General features: G+C 38.8%; 1 protein-coding gene across 1 annotated transcript in view; it reads left to right on the top strand.

Annotated features, from left to right (window-relative positions):
* The window catches only part of LOC106897508 (intersectin-2-like), a gene marked incomplete at its 3' end in the record, with an annotated part of 47437 nt that overhangs the window by 10089 nt on the left and 16404 nt on the right, over positions 1–20944 (top strand). The window contains exons 2-4 of the mRNA XM_014958180.1: positions 301–364; positions 18093–18185; positions 19925–19988. Coding sequence (XP_014813666.1) covers positions 334–364; positions 18093–18185; positions 19925–19988 — 188 coding nt within the window. The remainder of the gene's footprint in view (positions 1–300; positions 365–18092; positions 18186–19924; positions 19989–20944) is intronic.

Below are 20944 nucleotides of genomic sequence, written 5' to 3' on the forward strand. Positions count from 1 at the left end.
GGGTTTAATATTTTTCCTAGAACTTTTTTTTTTTTTTTTTTTTTTTTTTTTTTTTTCCTGCACTCCAAACCCAAAAAAAAAAAAAAAAAAAAAAAAAACAGAAAAAAAAAAATAAAAAAAAATTCCCCCACCCCCTCGCAAATGTAAATTGGGCTTGTTCAGCAGCAGCCTGAAGCCTGGCATTGTTTGCTATCGGAAGTGTGAGCTGAAGGGGACAGGCATTCCCCCCGCTCAGCAGGAGCGCCGAGCTACGTTTTGCCCTTGTTGCATTATTAATGGCACGATGTTTTTATGTTGCAGATGGCTAAGAGCTAGCAAGGGATATTCAAGACCATGATGGCTCAGTTTCCCACAGCCATGAATGGTGAGTAGCGCCGGTCGGTTTGTTAAGGTAGGGGTTGGGAGCATTTGTCTTTATTTTATTATTATTCTTTTAAAAATATGCTGATTTTAGTACCTGCAGCAGCGTTATGGTCAGTTTGCTGCAGATTGCTTCCTGGAATCCTAACTTGTACTGTAAGACTGGGAGAAATTCAGTAGAAGCATTACTGCAGTGTAATTTGGAGTACGGATACGCCTGGAGCATCTAGTAATCGCAGATCATTTAAAGGGTTGAGGAATGTGTGACTTGTAGTATGAACACTGTCTGACTTCAAGTGGGGAATATGCTAAGTAATAGTTGATTAAACTTGCATACCTTTTCTGTTATGTAATTCAGCACAAAATGTGTTTCATTATAATGTGTTATGCTATTTATTTTAAACCGAAATATTTGAATGTGTTAAGCAATTTGCTTTGTTGACAAAAATAATCAGTCTTTCTCAAAAAAAAAAATTACATTAAGAATTTTCCTCTTGATTCTGTGCCCTATCTATTATAGAAACTTTTGGATTTGTTTCTGGGTGATTTCCTTTCGAAGACACATGAGAGTTGAAACTTCAAAATTGTCAGTGCCTGTCTGTTGGAGCTCCTTATTTCCAGAGGCAGCTTATTTGTGAAGACAAAATTTGCAAATATCTGCTGAGAAATTTGATGTTTACATGTTGTTGTTTACAGAGCTGGCCAAAATGAAAAGACAAGTGTAGGAGCAATGCTTTGCACTTCAGATATTTCAGATAGGGAGTATTTCTCTCGATAAAAATAGGGAAATAGATCTAAGAAAAATTATTTCTTATATCATTTATTTGTGAAGGTTATTGCAGGACTGAGAGGTCTTATCTAACTGACTTAGAAAATCATCACTGCTGAGTAAAGGGAAGTGTTTTTTTGCAGAACGTTCAGATTTCAAATTAAACTTCTGTTTTACTCGTCTGTGTCATGTGTGCATTAAACATTTTGTGAAAAATTGGTGTGATCAACACCTTTTTTTATACAGTCAGCTGCAGTTTGTTCCAGGCTTTGTTTCACAGACTTAACAACAAAAGAGAAGTAAAAAGAGTCAGTATATTGAATATAATAGGGAAAAACCTAAATACCAGGGTTTTTTTCCACTTTCTTGGACATAATGAAACAGCATTTTTTTCATTGCGAATGCTTTTTGCTCCTCAATTTAAAACAAACAGATAAAAGCTCTCTTCAGGGATGATACCAGATCTGTGTTCTTTCTTGGCTGTCTCCAGGGCTGATTTATGCATAAACTATTTGGTGTCTTTTTGGTGTAGTTTTTACTCCTTGGTTCTGGTGGAGGATTGCAAGTGTATTGACAGCACTGAGCACATCCATGACTCAGTCTCAGAAGTCTGTTCATTCTGGAGAGAGATGCTTTCCTTGCTCCCAAATCCCTTGGGTGATACTGTTGGTAGCTCCCAAAAGGAATGGTGCCACAAGCTGCAGCTTTCCCCCTCGCAGAATTTTACTGTTTGGAAAAAAACACAGTAAGAGAATGCAAGTAGGAGTAAAAGAGGTAGCAGACAATTATTGCTCCCCACAGAATATTTGAATGGGTATAGTTTTGCAGCCATGTTTCTTACCAGAATTGATTACATTTCAAAAAAGTCAGATGGGAGAAAATAGTTTTAACGTGGGGAAATACTGAGCGACCTTTGCTGTTGAAATTGTTCTTCTCTCATCTGTGTCCCTCTTCCCTCCTACTTACTGCTGCTTGCATTCAAAGTAGATCACCTGCGTTTAGCACTGCGTGCTGAGTGGAAACCTCTGATGATGTTGTTAGACCTTGGTGGTGACTTGAGGCAGGAGATGAGGACTGAGGTGACGGCTGAAGCAGCTGAACCACGAGGCGTTGCTGCAGCCTGAGAGGGCTGGCTCCCTGCCACCCCTCCCCGTGAGCAGAGTGACCCCTTCCCCTTTGTATCCTGCTAGGGGAAAGTGGTGTTTTTCTTCTGGGGAGAAACAAACCTCATTCTTGCCAAGGTACAACATCCTTAGCTTTTAGTTGATTACTAATGTAAGGCATGAAGTAGTTTCTATTTCAGGATTGGTTTTGGCATTCAGCGTTAGAAAAAAAGTGAGTGGAGAGCATTGAGTGGGTGTGTGTGCAAGTGATTATGTGATACAGGGTGAAACTGAGTTTGAGAACTCCAGGGTTCAAATAACAAAGCACGATACTCGGTCTCCAACAAATACAAGCAGAAGGTGCTACAACACTTTATTTACCAACCTAAGCAGAGAAGGGGAAGCTGGCACAGAACCTCAAGAGGGACGGTAACTGAGTCACGTGCTTGAGTTCCAGTTGAGAGACTCTGCTTCATTGAGGACACCTTGAGCTGTTCCTCAGAATGTACGTCCACCAGATCAGGCTCTCCAGACTTCCCAGCCTCATCACGAGGCTGATGGCTAAACTGGATGTAATACTGGCATATTCTTTTTTAATTATGTGGTCACATGTGAACTTTAGCTTGTTGAGATATTGTGTGCTCTAGGGGCATGTGCTCTTGCTGGAGCACTTACCTTTCTTCTCTAAAACCGTGAAAGGATGAAATGAAAAGAAAGACGTTCCCTTTGACCCTTCGTTTCTATCAAGGTGACCTTTGTGGATGCCTTAGTAATGGGGTGGAAATTCAAAGAAGTAGGACTTAAAGAGCGCGCATTGATTTGTCTGGAACTCAGGGCAGACCTACCAGTTTTTACAAATTTATCTCCCATGCAAATTGTAAAGGTTGTAATGACATTTTATATGAACAGGCAAGGCTGAGCAACTTGTTTCTTCTTAGGTAGAAAGGCTGCCAATTACAAAATACACATACAGCACAGATGGATAACAGACATTTATCTCTGTGGAGTTCAGCTCTATCAAAGAGCCACTCCAGGCAATATCCATCTCCCCGGTCCGCAAATGAGATCAAGAATTACCTACTGAGGATTTAATTTTATCCTTTAACTGTCTGAATATTGGTCATTAGCATTGTGAAAATGATAAAATAAACTCAGTTTATTCTCCTTACATAAAGTTCTCTATCTGGAGAACTTAGGGATTCATCCCAAGTCTTGCAAAAGCTTTTAGAGATAGCATTTAGTTACACTAAATGAAAAATACCTTCAACAGTTGTATCTCTAAAGAAGGAGTTAATACACTAACCAAGAACAACAGTTGAAACAATAAAGGTTTTAATAGGTTAAAATGCACTTCACTTAATTTGTCTCTGATTGCTGTCTTTATCACAGAGCAGGAGGAATCGCTTTCACTGCCATGGGTTTCCTTCTTTACAGCTGGAGAGAGCTTGCAAGGTGTTGCTGTTCTCCTAACTCTCCGTCTTCTGTAGACTAGATTTGTTTCAGGGTTTACTATCCAGTCTGAGGCTGGATCTTGGTTTGGGGAGATTTAATCTTGACTGTCCAGCCAGAACAAGGAAAGCAGTATTTGCCGATCAGTATCTTTCACATTGTTTCCTTAAGTACCTTTGGAATTTGGCGGCTTTTTTTTTTGTTTGTTTATGTTTTTATTTGTCCTTCCTCTTCCCTCCTACCACCTGTTTCCTTTTGATATAATTTTTTTTTGTGGTCCAGCAGGAAAATAGCTCTGATAAACGGAGGTGCAAAAAATAATAATCGTGACTCATTTCATATGCTTCTCAACCTTAATAAATAAAACTGGATTTTACGCTCCTGTGAATAGGACTGAGTTGTGTGTCCCTGCATTTAGGTATGTTGGAGACTAGGGTAGACATGAATCGGTTGAGTGAGGTCCTGGTTCCACTGAATTCAAGAGTAAAACACTCACTGATGCTAAGTTCTGCTGCATCTTCTATATTAAAAAAAGTCTATCTTAAGATCCATGGTCTGAATTTTTTGAATAGGAAGGAACCCTGGTCATCATGGTTCAATTAAAACTACTTGAATGCATCCTGACTCTTAACCTTGTGTGCACTGTAGATAGGGAAACTGTAGACTCAGCTATCAGCAAGTGTAGATAAAGATATGAAGCTGGATTAGACCTTGGAAAGAAAATATCAGAACTTGTTCCATCTAAAAGAAGGAAAAGAAAAGAAATTATAAGACAAAGACAAATATTTTCTTTGTCCTTACTTATAAATTAATCCTTCCTCGCACTTTTCAGTGAAAACAGTGGTGTCAGTTGTTACAGAGCAAAATTCATATGCTCAAGTCAGAGGAGTATATATTTTCCACCATCACACCCTGCAAAAAGATTTGCAATTGTGTGTGCCATATATGTTTTCTTTAATCCTAACAAGTCAGAAATAGTGCTATAGGATTGTGGAATACAAAGTGGTTTATTCATATTTAATTATGAGGATAACATGATTCACATGGAAGACGTAAAAGGATATCTTGAAAGGAAGAAAGAATTAAGACATGGAGGTAAATTTTAAATTGAATAAATGGAACTAGGTTTTAACTAAGGAAGGCTGCACCTTATGCTTTCTTCAGTAACTGAATTTTGTAGATAAAGTATAACAGATTCCATGTTTGGACTTCATTAGAGAAGTAACTGGCTAAAAGGGAGAGAAAATGCAAATATCAGAATAGGGTGTTGTAGTAGTGATGGTCTACATGGGTTTTTATCTCAAGACCAGTCTTGTTATTATGGTAACATCATGAGTAAAAAGCAAATGTGTATGCTCATTAAATTGGTTGATGACACAAACTTAGGAGTCATTTTCCAGGCAGAATTATACGGAATGAACTGCATATCATCAGTTACATTTCATCATATTTCTGTTGTGCTGTCTTCAGATGGTATGACTAAAAGCTATCATGGGCTAGAAGAATTTTTGCTGTGTGCTGGGTACTCAGCAGTTGGCTGTGCCTAAGGAGGAAGATAACTGGATGTATTAGGTGATCATGTAATAATTACGTGATTAGAGGGAAAGGAAATGCATCCTGATACATGATGGGTCAAATATGGAGAACTGTGTGCTATTGCATAAGGCACTGCTGAGACATCTTGTGGGATAGAGGGTGGAATTCTGGTTATTTGCTTAGGAGGGGAAAAAAAAACACGCAGAGATGCAGTTAGGCTTCAGTGTTATCCAGGAGAAATGAAATAAGTGTTGAGAAAGGCTAAAGAGATTGGCTTTGTTAACCTACCAAAATAAGAGCTTAGTGGTTTGGGGTTTTCATTTCATTGTATTTGCTTTACAATAAATAAATTTGCACTTTATTTTTTCTTATTTGGAAGATAAACATTAGGTTGGGAAAGTAACTTTAAGTACAATGTTAGCACAAGGTTAAATTGAGATGAATCAGCTGTTGGTGCAGTTGGTCTGGAAATGGGAATGGTTCGGTCAGCAGTGACGTTCTGGACCACGGTCAAGAAAAAAGTCTGATTGCCTGAAGGCAGAGCTCGTATTTCAGGAAAGAATTAATGTATTAGTGTTTCTTGGAGTAGCAGTAGTCTGGGCATGGTGACCTTGGTAGTCACTTCCAATCCTATGCTAAAATGTGGAGAGGAAAAAAAAAAAAGTGGAAAAAAAGAAAAAGAGATAATAACCTAGTGAAGATTAGTGTTAGATCTTCATCCATTAACTTAATTTAAGCCTATAGCTGCTTTGTCTTGCTAAGATTTTACTTTGTTAGTATCATGTGTTAGCTTTTATAAAGTAAGATTGCACTGAGTGGGGAACTCAGCATGGTTTTGATCTGGAATAATAATACTATAATGCAGGCTGCTTTATTCATTTTGGATGTCAGTGAGACTTCCTGCTGTTTTTTCTTCAAAGCATATAAAAACCAAATAAATGAAAAAAACCCAACAAAGTAAGATCTACAAATACTTCCCCAAAATGAAGCCAAAGCCTGAAGGCTTATGAAGGGATGCAGAAACATAAATCTATCACGTGGCCGAGCTTCAAAGGGTTTTGACTGTTCGAACGAATTTTCAGTCCTTGAAGGTTTAGCTCCAAAAGTTTGGGAAATGTACTACTCTGATGAACCACTTCATCTGGTTGTTGCAATTTAGGGTTGATGAGCGTCATGTGAAGTGGTGCCATCTTAACATCTACTAAATTCCATGTCATCTGTCATCATCGTGGCTACTTTGAACTGGCCATAGATGATATTAATTGATATTGGCAGAATGAGTTCGGGTTTAGGCCACTAATTATAATGACAAGAATAAACACATTTTTAGACACTGTGGTCTGTCAGATGTGTTTATATAATGCTGTGTTACTTTAATGAGGAATCTTGTGTGTTCAAGCTTTTCAATACACCACATCAGTTCTTTAGGACATCTGTTGTTTTTCTTACAATGGAACAGTAACCTTAAATCATAATTGAGATAGCTAGGAAGGGGGAAACCCCAGAAAGCTAAAAGAATATCAGTGTTCATGGGGCTAGCATTCTTCTGAAGTAGCTTCAGAGAAGATATTTTAATAACTGAAAAACATTTGTGGTTTAGTTGGATGTGAAGTTCTCTGTGTGCAAGTCTCAAAAGAACAGGTAAGATTAACTGAATATCAAGAACTGTCTTAGTGCTGTTTATTGAAGTGATTTGTTGAAAAGTTATATTAATTTTTTTTTTAATAATACATTATATATTTTAAAGGATGTACCACCATTTTGCTCTGCATTTCTTCTCATAACCATAATTTTGTATTTAACTGTGATCTCTGCAGTACAGTTTTTGTTTCATTAGGAAACACATATTTCCTGACAGTCATGGTTTCACTGTTATCAAAGAGCTCTGCGCTTGTTACAGTGGGTGTTGATCCTTGTATAACTGTAGGGAAAAGAGTACACTTACATTTTCTTAAGAGCTGCAGGTAAAATTTGCTGTGCAAAAAATGATAGTGCTTTCTTAACACTGTATTTCACCAGAAATCTTTGAGCTTGGGGAAAAAAATACAGGTGCAAGTATATACTTTTTCTCACATAGATGATGTGGGTTGGAAGACCAGCAGGATTATTTCTCTGATTTCTCTTGTTCTCTATATTCAGACTGGATTAAGAAGTACACAGACAGTACTTTTTAACCTAACATGAAGATAACTCAGCATCCACTAGGCTCACCTTTCTGGAAATTATCCACTCTGCTGTTGCCAGGATCTGTTACACTTGAGGCTCTGTAAAAACGTAAAATTAGACATGGAGTAAGGATTCCTGTGAAAATGGTGGCCAAAGAGAGAACGTGGCTCCTGTGCTAAGCCATTTAGTCTCCCCTTAGAGCTGTGTAGTTTGGTTTAGGGAAGAGCCATCTGAGTTAAGGATGTGATAGAAATCTGTAATGCCTGAATAGTACAGAAAAGGCTGACAAGGGAAATAATATTCACTGCTTTTGTCATAAGTGAAAAGGGGAGAGCAATGCCTACTGAAATTACTGAGCTTAAGGCAAGCAAAAGAAAATGAGTTGATTGGCTGGTTGGTTTGTTTCACATAACGAACAACTCAGTGTAGGGACTCACTGTCTCAAGGTACTTTTGGAACCAAAAGTTTCAAGTACATGGAAACAGCACTTGGGGAGGAAAGATCTATGCCATGGCTATTAATGCTTTTTTGTTGTTGTTGTTGCCTTTTTGGCTCAAGAAGTCTGCTAAATTGCTGATTTCTGACAGTTGAGAAACTGTAATACCCACGGAAGAACTCTGTTCCTAATTATATTCCTTAAGTGGCCCTGTAAGCCACTGTGGAGCCAATAAAAAAAGGTCTTTGAACATAATTTAGACCATTTTTAATTTATTATATTTAAAATCCCCAGTGTGCCGGGAAAACAGTATTGTATATGTTGTGGTTATAGTTGGCATGGTCTGCTAGTTAGGAATTTAACATTATAAGGAGTACTGTTTAGGCAAACTCCCTTATTCTTGCTTTTATTACCTTTGAGTTTTCTTCCCGCTTTTCCTACATGTTTTCTTTCTGTTGGGACTAAAATTTGCAGAGAGGAGGCTAAGAAGAATGATGAAAGATGCAGAAGAGCTTCCATAAGAGGAATAATTACATTGATGAGGACATTTCAGCTTAGAAATGGGGATGGTGGGTACAATAGACGTCACCTTTTCAAGGTCATTGGTCCTTTTGTATGTGAGGGAATGGTAATTGATCTCTGATAACACAAGAATTAACCAGTATCAAACGAAAATACCCTTGGCAGATATCAAACAAACAGAGCACTTGGCACATTGTCAAATAGTGAGAGCCGTAGGGAGGTGTGGATGCCAAAAGGTTACCTGGATTCCTTGAGCAATTAGAGTCAGGTGGATTTTCCTTCCATTAATGACTGGAAGGTTCAGGAGCTGCACTGGGGCCTGAGAAGACATCCAGGGCACGTACCACCATGTGTTTGCCTCAGCCTGTCCCTCTGTGCTGGGAGCTTCACAAGGGAAATGCGGTCTGAGCTGGCAGGGCCGTTACTGTGTTTTGTTTCCTAAATTATCTCCTAATTTAATTTTATTCCACAGATCATTCAGGAAATGCCTCTTCATTTTCCTTCTCTTCCACCCTTCCTGTATATATATTATTTTTTTTTTTAAATTTGGTGGTTCTTCTCTTCTTTCCTTTCAAGTCTGTATCCAATTTTTCTGTTTTAAATATAGCCCATCAGCCTTCCTCCTGGTCCCAGGCTTCCTCCTCAAGGCTGAGAATCCGGAAACATCGTTTTTTACTCTAATGTCCAGATAATAATAATAACTAAAAAATTACTAAAAAGGATCTAATATTCCTTGAACAGAGTTCTGCTCTGATTTTATGTCAGTGTATGTTTTTCTAAGAGAACCTTTTCTTTTACTCCACCTAATTTCAAGGTTCGTTTTGCATTCTATTGCCTCCTATTTTTACTGCCTGCATTTCTCCTGGTGCGGAAAGATTTACTAGCTGCTGCAGATGGAAACTTACCTGAATCTTATTAGTTTTGCTGCATTCCACAGAGATTTGCTAGACAATAATTAAACAAATTATCCTTTTGTAAATTTTTAATTAAGTTGTAGGAATTTTTTTGGTGAATGCTGGTGAGCAGCAGCAGCATAAAAAAATCCACTTTCAGAATTAGAAAAGTTTAGTCTAAGCTCTGGTGGGCTTTTTCCTCAAACATTGTAACTAAAACCTTTTTATTTCCTTATTGAAGACTTCAAGGCTATACAGGTTAATATGAGTTTGCTCAAAAAAACTTCTGACTTGTCCTCAACCGGAGATTAGGCATATCTTCCATCTTCTGTGTCATGCTGGAAAGGAAGGCTATGGAGTCCTTCAGCTGGAGGTATGATCACCTTAACAACAGATGGAGGCAGTCTTGCCGCTGATGGGGAGAATTTGGCAAAGTAGGCCTATTTTGTGCCTTGATAATATTGCTTACTTTGAATTTTTCATACCTTCCAGTCAGAAGATTCTTATTGCTGTGACTTTTTTCTTCTTTCTCTTTTCTGTCTCTAAAATCCATCCAAAAGTATTAATGGCAGGACTAGGGCAGTGATGGTCCCCTGTACTGGGCACTGGTGAGGCCCCATCTTAAATGCTGTGTTCAGTTTTGGGCCCCTCACTACAGGAAAGACATTGAGATGCTGCAGCGTGTCCAGAGAAGGGCAACGGAGCTGGTGGAGGGGTCTGGAGCGCAAGTCTCGTGGGAGGGAGCTGGGGATGTTCATTCTGGAGAAAAGGAGGCTGAGGGGAGACCTTATCCCTCTCTGCAACTCCCTGGAAGGAGGGTGTAGAGAGGGGGTCAGTCTCTTCTCCCAAGTCACAGGTGATAGGACAAGAGGAAACAGCCTCAAGTTTCACCAGGGGAGGTTCAGATTGGATATTAGGAAAAATTTCTTCACTAAATGGGTTATTAAGCATTGGAACAGGCTGCCCAGGGAAGTGGTGGAGTCACCATCCCTGGAGGTAATTCAAAAGATGGGTAGATGTGGTGCTGAGGGACATGGTTTAGTGGCAAGTTGGCAGTGCCAGCTTAACGGTTGGACTCGATGATCTTTAAGGTCCTTTCCAACCCAAATGATTCTATGATTCTGGGCAAAGACATGGCTGTGTCATTGGATGGAAGAACGGGCTTGTTTCATGGTCTGCATCAGTGTTGGAACTCAACAAGTACTGGTGATTTCAATGGCTTTGTTTTCCCAGGATTAAGCACAAAATACTTTTATATTTCTTGCTAATACTGAATCTAGATACGGGGAAGGCTCAGGTTAAGCCAAGTCTGTGTGCCAACTTTTTCTTGTAAGAAAATGGAAAATTAAATTAGCTTTCAAGAATAAAGTATGAGTTTGCCAATATTATAGGTTACAGCAATTACATTTTTTATGAGAAATAGGGATGTTGTTTGTCTCCCTAAAACTTCAGAAAATACTGTTGAATAATTTGTTGCAAATTCTACAAAAAAATAGTGTAAAAGGTAGCATGTTAATGTGCAGAGAGTACTGTCATTTTTTACACATTTCCTGATGTATTTTTTACATTAGTGAGGCTCTAACAAAACTTTAAAAAAAAGATTATTTTTAGTTTGTTTGTTTACAGATCTTCAAGTAAAATTGCTGTAATTTGCCGTGACTGTTGTGCTTTTTAATGGCTTGCTCGTTTGGTGGATTGCTTTATGTTTCAGTGGAGCTTAGCAATAATTTAATTAAAAATGAGCTTCTGAAAGTGGATAGCCATAATGAGATAAATGATTCTGTGATTTTTATGCAGTATAGAAATACTATCCTGTTACTAAAAACTGATAGTTTAAGTGCTTTGGAATCATCAGGTCGCACTGTAAAATTCAGAAAACAAGTGGATCTTTAGCATGGGCTAGACTCTTATCTGTCTCTAAATTGCTGTAGGGATTATACTCATTCTAAAAGCAAGGATTATGTTTCTGCATTGAGATCACTGCACGGCATGGAAATCTTAATGTTCTTCCTTTGCAGAGAGATTTTGTGTATTGAAGTGGGGGGGACGCCGGTGACCGTTTCATCAGACAAAATACTGCATCGTATGGATTTTCATTCCTGCTGTATAGGACCCATGGTTGGTTTAAACAAACCCAGTATTTGATTTTAGTGAACTGCTGAACCTAAAGATTCCCAAAATATCTAGAAATCCTGTACATAGTGTAGAGAATATGAACTGGAGCCTTTGTCTGTATTTCTGGAAGGATACTCTTCAATTCAGCAAGTGTTTTTTTGGCCTAATCTGTGTAGCCCGGCACTTGCCTGATGCTATTTACCAGCCTGTCCACAGATAAGTTTTTTTTTTTGATAGCACATCAGAGAGACATTTGAAAATCTTAAAAAGTTCTCTTGCCTTCAGTGGGCACAACTCTTGGAATTTTAGTGAAAATACAAAATTGAAGGAGAAGTGTGTTTCCCTCTGTTTAACGTGCTTTAGCTACAGGTGTTTCCTTTTAAGTGTGTACATGAAAGAACCTGCTGAAGTTGTTGTTAAGCACAGACGTACCCTTTTCTTCCGGCAGTTCCTGTGGTGTTGCTTAAAATGCTGAGAGCCTCCGTGAGCTTTTGTGGTAGGACAAGTAGTTGTAGGATTGAAGTGTGTGTTGTGAAAGGAGGTTGCATGTGGCTCCTGCCGTGGCTTGAGAACGTGGGAGCTGGGAACAGGAGATGCATTCCTCAAGGAGGGGCAGGTGGTGCCTTGGGATGGACCCAGTAGTAGTTCATAACATACTTACACACCTAAATGAGAGTAAGTGATTTTTATCGGTCAGCATTTTCTCCTACCCTTGATATAAAGAATCAGTAACAAAGGAGGGAAGCAAATATTGAAAATAGCAATAATGCTGATAAGAAATTTGGAAATTCAAACTAATGGTAAAGTGTTCTGGGTATTTTTGGACTCCTGGAGTGTTTACTCACCACTGAGGAAAATTTAGAAGTATGATTCAACATCTCAGGAGCATTAAATCTGATCTGTAATAAAGACTTTTGTGGTAAACTTATCTACAAACGCAGACAGAAGAAGACTGGAATGATTAGATTTATCCCAATATGTCTTAACACCAAACAACTCTCCGGAGTCTCCTAATGGGATAGAGCAATACGATTGTGGGTTGCATTATGGAAAACCCCTTGTTATGCTGCTTGAGGCATGCTGCTGCCTGTCTGGGATGAAATTTCCCCACCTTTAAACACGGGGATAAATATTTATTTAGGGTCATTATGAAGCTTAATGCTAGTTTTTTTGGATGGTTAAAAAGGTGGTGGTATAATCACCCATCTTCGTGACATGTGTACAAGGAATGCTCTTTCAATTTAGGTTTATTATTTCTGTAGAGTTAATTAACTTTGTAGGTCGTAGGAGTGTAGTTTTTAATGGAGAAAAACAAGCAATGCCTATCAGTGAAAAACAAACTAGTTCTTTCGAGAATGTGAGAAATGTCTTAAAATTTTCCAGAAGTGAAAAGTTGCTTTTATCCTTTTTCCTGGTATTACTGCTCTGGGTATCTTTTACCTACGGGTAGGACTAACCAGTGGCAGAGTCTTACAGAGCGTTTTCAAGTCAGTTTACTTTTTTTCTAGGATTGTGCTTTCTTTTCTCCCCTCTCTTTCAGTTACAGCTCACCCCTTTAAGGAAAGAACCGTGTTTGTTTCTGGTGTTGGCAGCCCATCAAAGCAAGTCCTTTATTATCATCAGAAGATTATCTGTCTGATGTAGTGTTGGAAAGGCATTCCATAAACAGACCCCCATGCTCTGGAGTAGAAAGGTGTATTTTGTTTAAAATGGACTTAAAGGAACAGAAAATGTTGTTTAATCTCTGGCATGGTCGCTTTTTTCCAACACTGTAAAATTGTGAGTGCTACCACGTTGAATTACGTATTAACTGTGAAGGTGCAGTCAGTATGTGTTTTGTTGTCTTCAGAGAAGTCTTGAAGGTATATTTAAATTAAGGACGTGTAGCACCAGGTTGTTTCTGTGAGTCTTTGTCATTCCATACAGACTTTCTGCATGGGTAGAATCCACATTTGACTTTGAGCTCTTGAACATGTTGTAGAGCCGTGGTGTGGGCAAGTAGAGGAGCTTTCTCTGTTGGTTTTCTGGTATATGGAATCCACTGAAATGTTTCTGGACATTGAGTCCAGATTTCTCATGTCAGATCTGGAGAACATCCACTAGTCCTGATGTTTATCCACAGTCTACTCTGAAAGTACCAGCCTTCTCAAGGAAAAAAAGATAGTTTGACATCTGGATTCCAAAAGTGAATATATATTATACAAATATGTGTTTTCATAAACAGAAGAAGCAATGTAGTATGAAGTGGCAACTGCATTTTGTTTCCTGATGCTAAACTGATTTTTAAAAGTATAGTAGTTCACTGCTCTGAATGAGTGCCAGCTCAGAATCTCCGCAGAGCCAAAGGTTCACCACTGCTCCATCAGGAGATGAGGTGCCTCTTCCTACCTGTGATTGGAGAAGTGTCTGCAAAGAGGTTTTGCGATTCGTGTGTGACTTGCCATGAGTGAGGACTTGGGGCTGTGATGAAGGGAGAAGAAGAGCGGTGTCTCTGGACAAAATTAATTGTTCTCCTTGGCTGGATCTGGCTCAGGGCAAGACATTTCTCAGCCCTGGAACTGAAGATGTGTTAGTGTGAAAAAAGGTTGAGCTAAGCCAGATAAATTCAGATTATATGTTTTGGATGGCAGATGTTTCTGTTTGACTCTTCTTGCAGCTTTGTCTTTCCAAGAAAAGGAGTAATCTTCCCTTTGGCTCAGTTCAATGTGCCCAAAACTTGGTTGTCTGTAACCCGGGCAGTGTAATCTTTCTCAGCAGTGATGCTGAGCAGCCAGTTTTATCACTGGTGGTCGCTTTGGGAAGCAACCACAGTATCCATGAGGATTGTAGCGTGTTTTGATGGTGATTCCACTGGAGAACTGAGTTTCAAACTGATTTTGTCTGTGGTAAGTCTTCATGGTGATCGTCTCAGTTGTACTATAAGTAAACATGGCAATTACTTTGAAGAATGGTTTCATGACGTGCTTTGTGGAATGGCCAAGACCTTGCGATCCCTGTTGTTCAAAGTGTTAATTTCAGATAGACCAATGTGGTGGTTTTGCTTGATATCTTGAGGAATCTGAATTTAAATGACACTTTCTGTACACAGACTTTTCTTTTCTTATTTGTATTGCCAAATGGTACCATCAAAGGAGTCACGAGCACCTGGTTAAGCTAAAAATAAGCGCTCTCAACACCTTCACCTTCCCTCTTTGTGCTATGCTCTTAATTTTGTTTTTATTACATACTGGGGATGGAGTTGGAAAAAGCAGTGAATCCTTTAAATAAGAAGTGTTGGATGGGGATTCAGTGCCCACAGTGTGGATCCCTACCATAAGTATTGGGCGGGTTTTAATTATTTTTTTTTTTAATCAAATGCATTAATTGCCCAGTGATGATTACGTTGCATTCATAAAACAATGACCTCCCTGAAAATAGCAGACTCTCTTTGTAGGCTTAGCTTGTAGTGAATCACAGCTTGGGAAGGACTTTGTTTGAATACTGCCTTGTCCCTCCGCCCTTAACTCATTTCTGATTGGAATTTAGAACACAAGCATCTTAAATTTCAAGGTATTATTGAGTATTGATAGGCATTAAGAGAGATGTAGCTAAAATTGGCTGAACTGAGTATGTTTTCTTTGAATTGATATTTACAAACTATGTATATTTTTATATATTTACTTCTAAGTAAAACAGTCAAATTATGTGGGAGGAGGTCTGCTTTGGTTTTTAAGACTTGCTATGTTACTTTCATCCATGCCTATAAAAAAACTTCAGTGAAGAGCGTATCTTTATAGAACTAGTCACCAGAAAAAAAGAGATTTTTTCAGTGTCTGTCCTCAGGATAGGGAGAATCTGAAATTCTTCTTACATTTGAAAGGTTGGCTTTTTCAGGATATATGGTTAGTCTCCTGAAAACAGTTACTCGATGTACATTTGATACTGTGGGTTTGCAGTTACCAGTTTGCTGTGACAGTAGCTGCAGATGCACTGATTTGCTGGGGCTATGTTGCTATAACAATGTGGATTGTAGTCAAAGATACTGTTTTAAATATAAATTTATACTTGCAAGAAACCTACCATGGAGATGGTTGCCAAAGAAATGCTTTTGCGTGATTAATTTGGGAACAAAAAAACCTATGCTAACAGCAAAATACTTAGTGTGCAAAAAGTAGTGAGATTCTTGGGGAGTGTTAATGAAGGCAAATATAAGAATGAAGGGTGAGTGCTGATACTGAAACGCTTCTTGAATGAGATGCTGATTGTCCTACAGCTACAGGTGTGAATCTGGTGATTTGCTGAGCTGCAAAATTCTGATGCGTTTGATACAATGCCATGTAGAACTTCAAATTTCGTAGTTGGAGAAGAAATATAATTTACCAGGTTGTATTAAAAGATAATTGCTGAAATATTTTAGAAGAGTTTCAAGATTGATTGACATCGTCTTCCTTACTTTAGGACATATAAATAGGAAATTGTGCATTTCAGTACATGTTTAAACTAATTTCCCTTACAGTGTAAATTGGATTCTTTAGAGAAGCTACTGTGATGCTGGTAAATCCAGTCAAGGAATTTTTACTGTATTTTTAGAACTTCTCAGCCACTGACCACGTGAACGTATTGGGCAGGTCTTAGTCTTTCTGTCACTGAATATAAAAAGCTGAGCAGTGCTTCAGAAGTTGATCAAAACCCAGTATTTCATATAAGGAAAGTGTGATGTTGCTAATATTTTATTTTCCAAAAATGAAAAAAACTGGTCAGGTTTTCTGAAGTTGCTGCTGACAGTTTTAGGAGCACTTCTTCATCTTTTCAATGTAATTTCTATAAACATTAACCACATTATGCGCTTTCCATTTGTATCTTAAAACTAACATTATAAAAATACTTAAGTGCTGCTCCAGTTTTTGCCATTGGGCCAGGTTATTCTCGTTTGTGTGTTATGCCAATACTTGTGCTTCCCATCAACTTTTAGGCATCTGATTTACATTTATTTACATTTATTCTCCTTATCATACCTAGATGTATTTAGGCTCCTTTAATTAGAAGAGGGAAATAAGGTGGGTTCTCGAAGTGCAGTTCTGCATGCAGCCTGCAAGACGACCTTTTCATTGAGGCCAGGCTAAAAAAAAAAATCAGTGGATTCTCAAAAGAGGGAAGCAAAAGTCCAAATTCAGGTGTTTAAAGGCTGTATCCTTATGCCCTCCCAATTTTTTTCATCATTCATATCCCCAGTGAGTTTCTGTTTCCATTTAGTTTGGGTTTTTTTGGCTATTTGTGTTTCCCTATTAAGCTGCAGGAGTAAAGAATTCAGTTTGTACAGATGTGAGGAGAAATGATGATCTTAACAGGACCTTCTCAAGAGGAGACAATAGGTCTTTTTGGAAAGTGTATTTGCATATATGGCTAAAGATAGATGAGAGGTGATTAACATAATTAATATGTGTGTATTGGCGTGTATGTCAGCTTGTACTCTGTGGCTTTTTTATTACTCTGAAAAAACAGTGAAAAGAGCTGTTGAAATTTTGTAGGTTCAAAGCTTTGAAAGTAGGTTTATGTAGGAAAAGAAGAAGCTTTTTATAGTAAGTTTCTCTCAAAGCACTGGGGTTTTTAAATGAACTTCTTAATATCTTATTAGAAGAATTATTTAGTTCCTTGACTGCCTTTTAATGAGCAATACAAATACTTGACAAACAGATTAACAGTTCTTTGGAAGTGGTAATGCTCAAAAGAATGTCTTTTTAAAGGTGTTTTCTTAAGTAATAACCTTTTAATCCTGTTCTGGGGTTTTCCATTCAGGATTTTGGCAAATTCTTGCATTCATTGGTTTGAAAAATTAGGTATAAGTCAAGAGCTTCCCGACTAAAACTTCCTCCTACTTAAAAACCAAACCCAAACTCAATTATTTCTGGCAAAGAGCTTTTCCTGCAAAGGGCACAGCCCCTGAGCTTTATACAGCAGGTTGGAGCCTCTCTGAAAGGAGCTCTGGTTCTGCCTGGTGTTACCAGCCCAGCTCTGGAAACACAGTTATTCCCTACAATTCCTCTTTGTTACTTTGAGGCTGTAACATTATAATATTTGATACCTTTTTAAGCATTGGAAGGTGTTAAGTTGAAACTGTACGCTGTTAAAAAAAAAATAGATAAATAAACCAACCCTGAATGTTATTCCTTTGTCAAATAAAACCAACATATTTTTGTTAGCGGTCCCAATTTTGATTTTTAGAGCGTGTTGTACGCTGTTTAAAAAAAAAATATATATATAAGAACAAAACAACCCTGAATGTTACTCTTTTGTCAGATAAAGCCAACGTATTTTTGTTAGCGGTCCCAATTTTGATTTTTAGAGCGTGAGTCTTTCTGGCAGCTGTAGAGGTGTCAGCCCTCTGCCCAAGAACCCCGAAGTGACGCTGTATCCCATTTATTTCCTGGTGAACAGGGGGAGGGTTTGGTTCACACAGGGTCCGGCCAGCGACGCGCATCCTGCCCGGGCTGCCAACAATCGGCCGCGGCAGGAAACGGCTTTGCCCCAGCTTTGAAGGAGGACAGAGCTTTTGTGGGAGCCAGGAGAAAGGCACTAGTGGCTGAGGAACTGTCTCAGCCAGCGCTTCCACATCTGGGAAGCAGGTTTGTGTTTCCTTGCCAAACTGGTAGGAGCTGGGTGTGTCTAGATCTAACTTTGTCTCTCCAGAAGCCAAGCTTTTATTTTGCTTTATTTCTAAAAGTCTTTAACCTGTTTTGGTTTGGTTGTTTGTTTTTTTTTCTTAGGAGGTCCAAACATATGGGCCATCACCTCGGAAGAGCGGGCCAAGCATGACAAGCAGTTCGATAGCCTTAAACCCACAGGAGGCTACATTACAGGTTGGTCTCAGGCTCTGCATTACACATTAACTTCTGTGTACACATAAGTACCTTTGTAAAACAGTTTGAAAACGACATCCTATTTCTAGCCCTTTGTTTTGTGACTAATTACCATATTCTTTGGCCAAACAGCCACCGGTTATTACTAAATTTCTACAAGCTTTGGGCTAAAGTCTGGCACAGGAGCGCTCTTCTGTTAACCCCATCGGTTCTGCAGCCAGCAGTTATATTTTATCATTATTATCATTCTGTCTACTTTCAAAAACCGAGGAGAATCAGGCCAGATGGGAGGCTGCCAGGGAGCACTTACAGTAGCTATTGTGGCAAGTGACACCAGAGACACCAGAAGTGGCTCTCCTCTGTCTGAGCTGTGCTAGAGAATACTGTGCTGTTAGATATCTTTGTTTTGGGGTAGGAGGCAGGGAGAGAGATGATGCTGACAGCTTGTCCTTGTTAATGACTGCTTGCAATTCATTAACCCTTGGGCTTTCGGCGAGTTCTAGATAGGCTGATGGCATTTTGCAATAGCCTGCTGTCAGTTCTGGTTGCATTCAGCTGCTTCTCCTCTGAAACAATTGGGTCGTGTTGCTGTGCACCTCAGAATTCGCAGGTTTTAAATTTAGGAATCTGCTTGTGACATGAAGAAAAGGCTCGATTTCACTGGCAAAGACAACATAATTTAAGAACGCCCCTTTCTTTGTGTGTGGGTGGGCACTAAAGACCAGCCCTACCTGCTTAACTATCTACTAATGCCCTACCTGGTGACTCCGCTGCCCCGGTTTTTCCTCATTCTGCTCCAAAAAAGACCGAGGAAGAAGTGGGAAGTTGTGTATTTGGAACATGCACACCTTCTGGCTAAGTGATACGTAACTCCTGCTTTGGCCACACAGCTCTGGGAGGTTGGTGTTTACCACCAGCTGAAAAGTATGCAGTCCCAGGGACTACTTTAAGGCCACCTTAAGGCTCTTTCCTGCACATGTCTGGAGGCTTCATTATTTATTTGACGTGTGCTTGAAATGAAAGGTTGTATACAAATTTAAGGGGAGAAAGAGCTGAAAGAGTAACCTGAAGTCTTAAGTTTTCAGCATCACTGTAGCTAAGCACAAACACCACTATCTGTACCTTATTATGAGTTTGTTTAACAGCACAATGGGTACCCATGTGGAATGGAGTATGGAATTGCACAACAGTTCCCATTCCCTCCCTGAAATACTGAATAGCGGATATTCTCTGATGGAACAGAATATTACTTAGAACACAATATTTTTCCAGTTTTTCTAGAGAAGCAATACTGGCTAAAGTTAGGTTGATGAAGGAGAAGAAAATAAATAGCATGCACATAGATAAGCAATACGGGCTAAAGTTAGGTTGATGAAGGAGAAGAAAATAAATAGCATGCACATGCTTTCCTGGAAAAGTAATTGGGCCAGGACTAAATTTTCAGTCACACTTACTTCTTTAAATCTTTACATCTTTAAACTGTTGGCAGCTATTGATTTGTGACCTGTTAAAGCTTTTTCTAGCTCCTTGAACTCACTTCCCCAGAGCAAGAGTGAGGATTACAGAATACGTGGGTATCTGACAATTGCTGTCACCAGGGAGGGGGTTAGGTGGCATGAAACTGGAAAGCTTGGCATCCAACCTGCCGGTTCAGTCTGAAAATCTGTCCCACAACAGAGTGCTGAGGTCTTCTGAAAATCTGTAGTTTAAAAGTCTGTCTGTCTTTTTGTTTATTATAGGTGATCAAGCACGTACCTTTTTTTTGCAATCGGGTCTACCCTCTTCAGTCCTTGCTGAAATATGGTAAGGTATTATTTACTTTTTCTTTTTTTTTTTTTTAAAGATAGGAGATGTGCAGCAATCAAATACTTTGATATGTTGTGTTGCCTCAAAGAGGCTTTTGGTAGTCAAAGCAGGAGTGTAACCTGAATTATTGCTTCGGTTTTATTACATTTAGAGGAAGGATTGAACCTATATGTGTACCAACACTAAATTAAAAAGGAATATCTTTCTAAGTCTTTCTTATGATGTTAATTCATGTTGGATCGTTTTGAACACAGACTTTCTAAACTATAGGAAGTGCTTGAAACAAAATGTGATGATAAATTGCGAGGCTTTCGTAGAGGGAAGTGCCTGTTGGAGTGCCACAAAAGTCATTGTTAAGCTTTGTCTTAATATTTTTAATAATAATATGGAAAAAGAGGTAAATAATGGGTTAATGAATTTCTGGAGGTACGAAATTGAATTGTGTTTGAAATACTAGTAACCACTAAAAAATGGTGATAAGATTAAGCGTGGGAAAAATTATATGCTGCTAAACTGGGAGTGGAGAATATACTGAAAGTAAAAAACAGAGAAAAAAGAAATCTGAAGCCACAGAAGATGTTAGTAGGAGGTCAGTTATAATCCCCTCTAAGATAGTGACCAACGCTGTACTACAGGAGCTGAAAAAAATGCTGTTCTTTGCGGCATGCGTGTGGTGGTTGCAACACTTGAAACAGACATTTTCTTCTTCGTAACTCCAGTCTTCACCAGAATATTGCATTTTGGTTTGGGGTGCTTAGTTGTTATCAAGATGTACCCGTGCTAAAAGATATGGAGTAGAGGCTCATAATAATTAAGAACAACTCGCTTGTGAAAGAATGTTAAAGAAACTAACTGAATGCAAAGTTAGTTTCTTCCTCAAAGAAGAGTGGTAAGGAAACTTTTGCATGGAACCTTGGACTTTTATACTGAATAGTAACAGAATGAAGCTATGA

This window comes from Calidris pugnax, unplaced genomic scaffold (assembly GCF_001431845.1).
Source record: "Calidris pugnax isolate Ruff unplaced genomic scaffold, ASM143184v1 scaffold276, whole genome shotgun sequence".
Taxonomy (NCBI): Eukaryota; Metazoa; Chordata; class Aves; order Charadriiformes; family Scolopacidae; genus Calidris; species Calidris pugnax.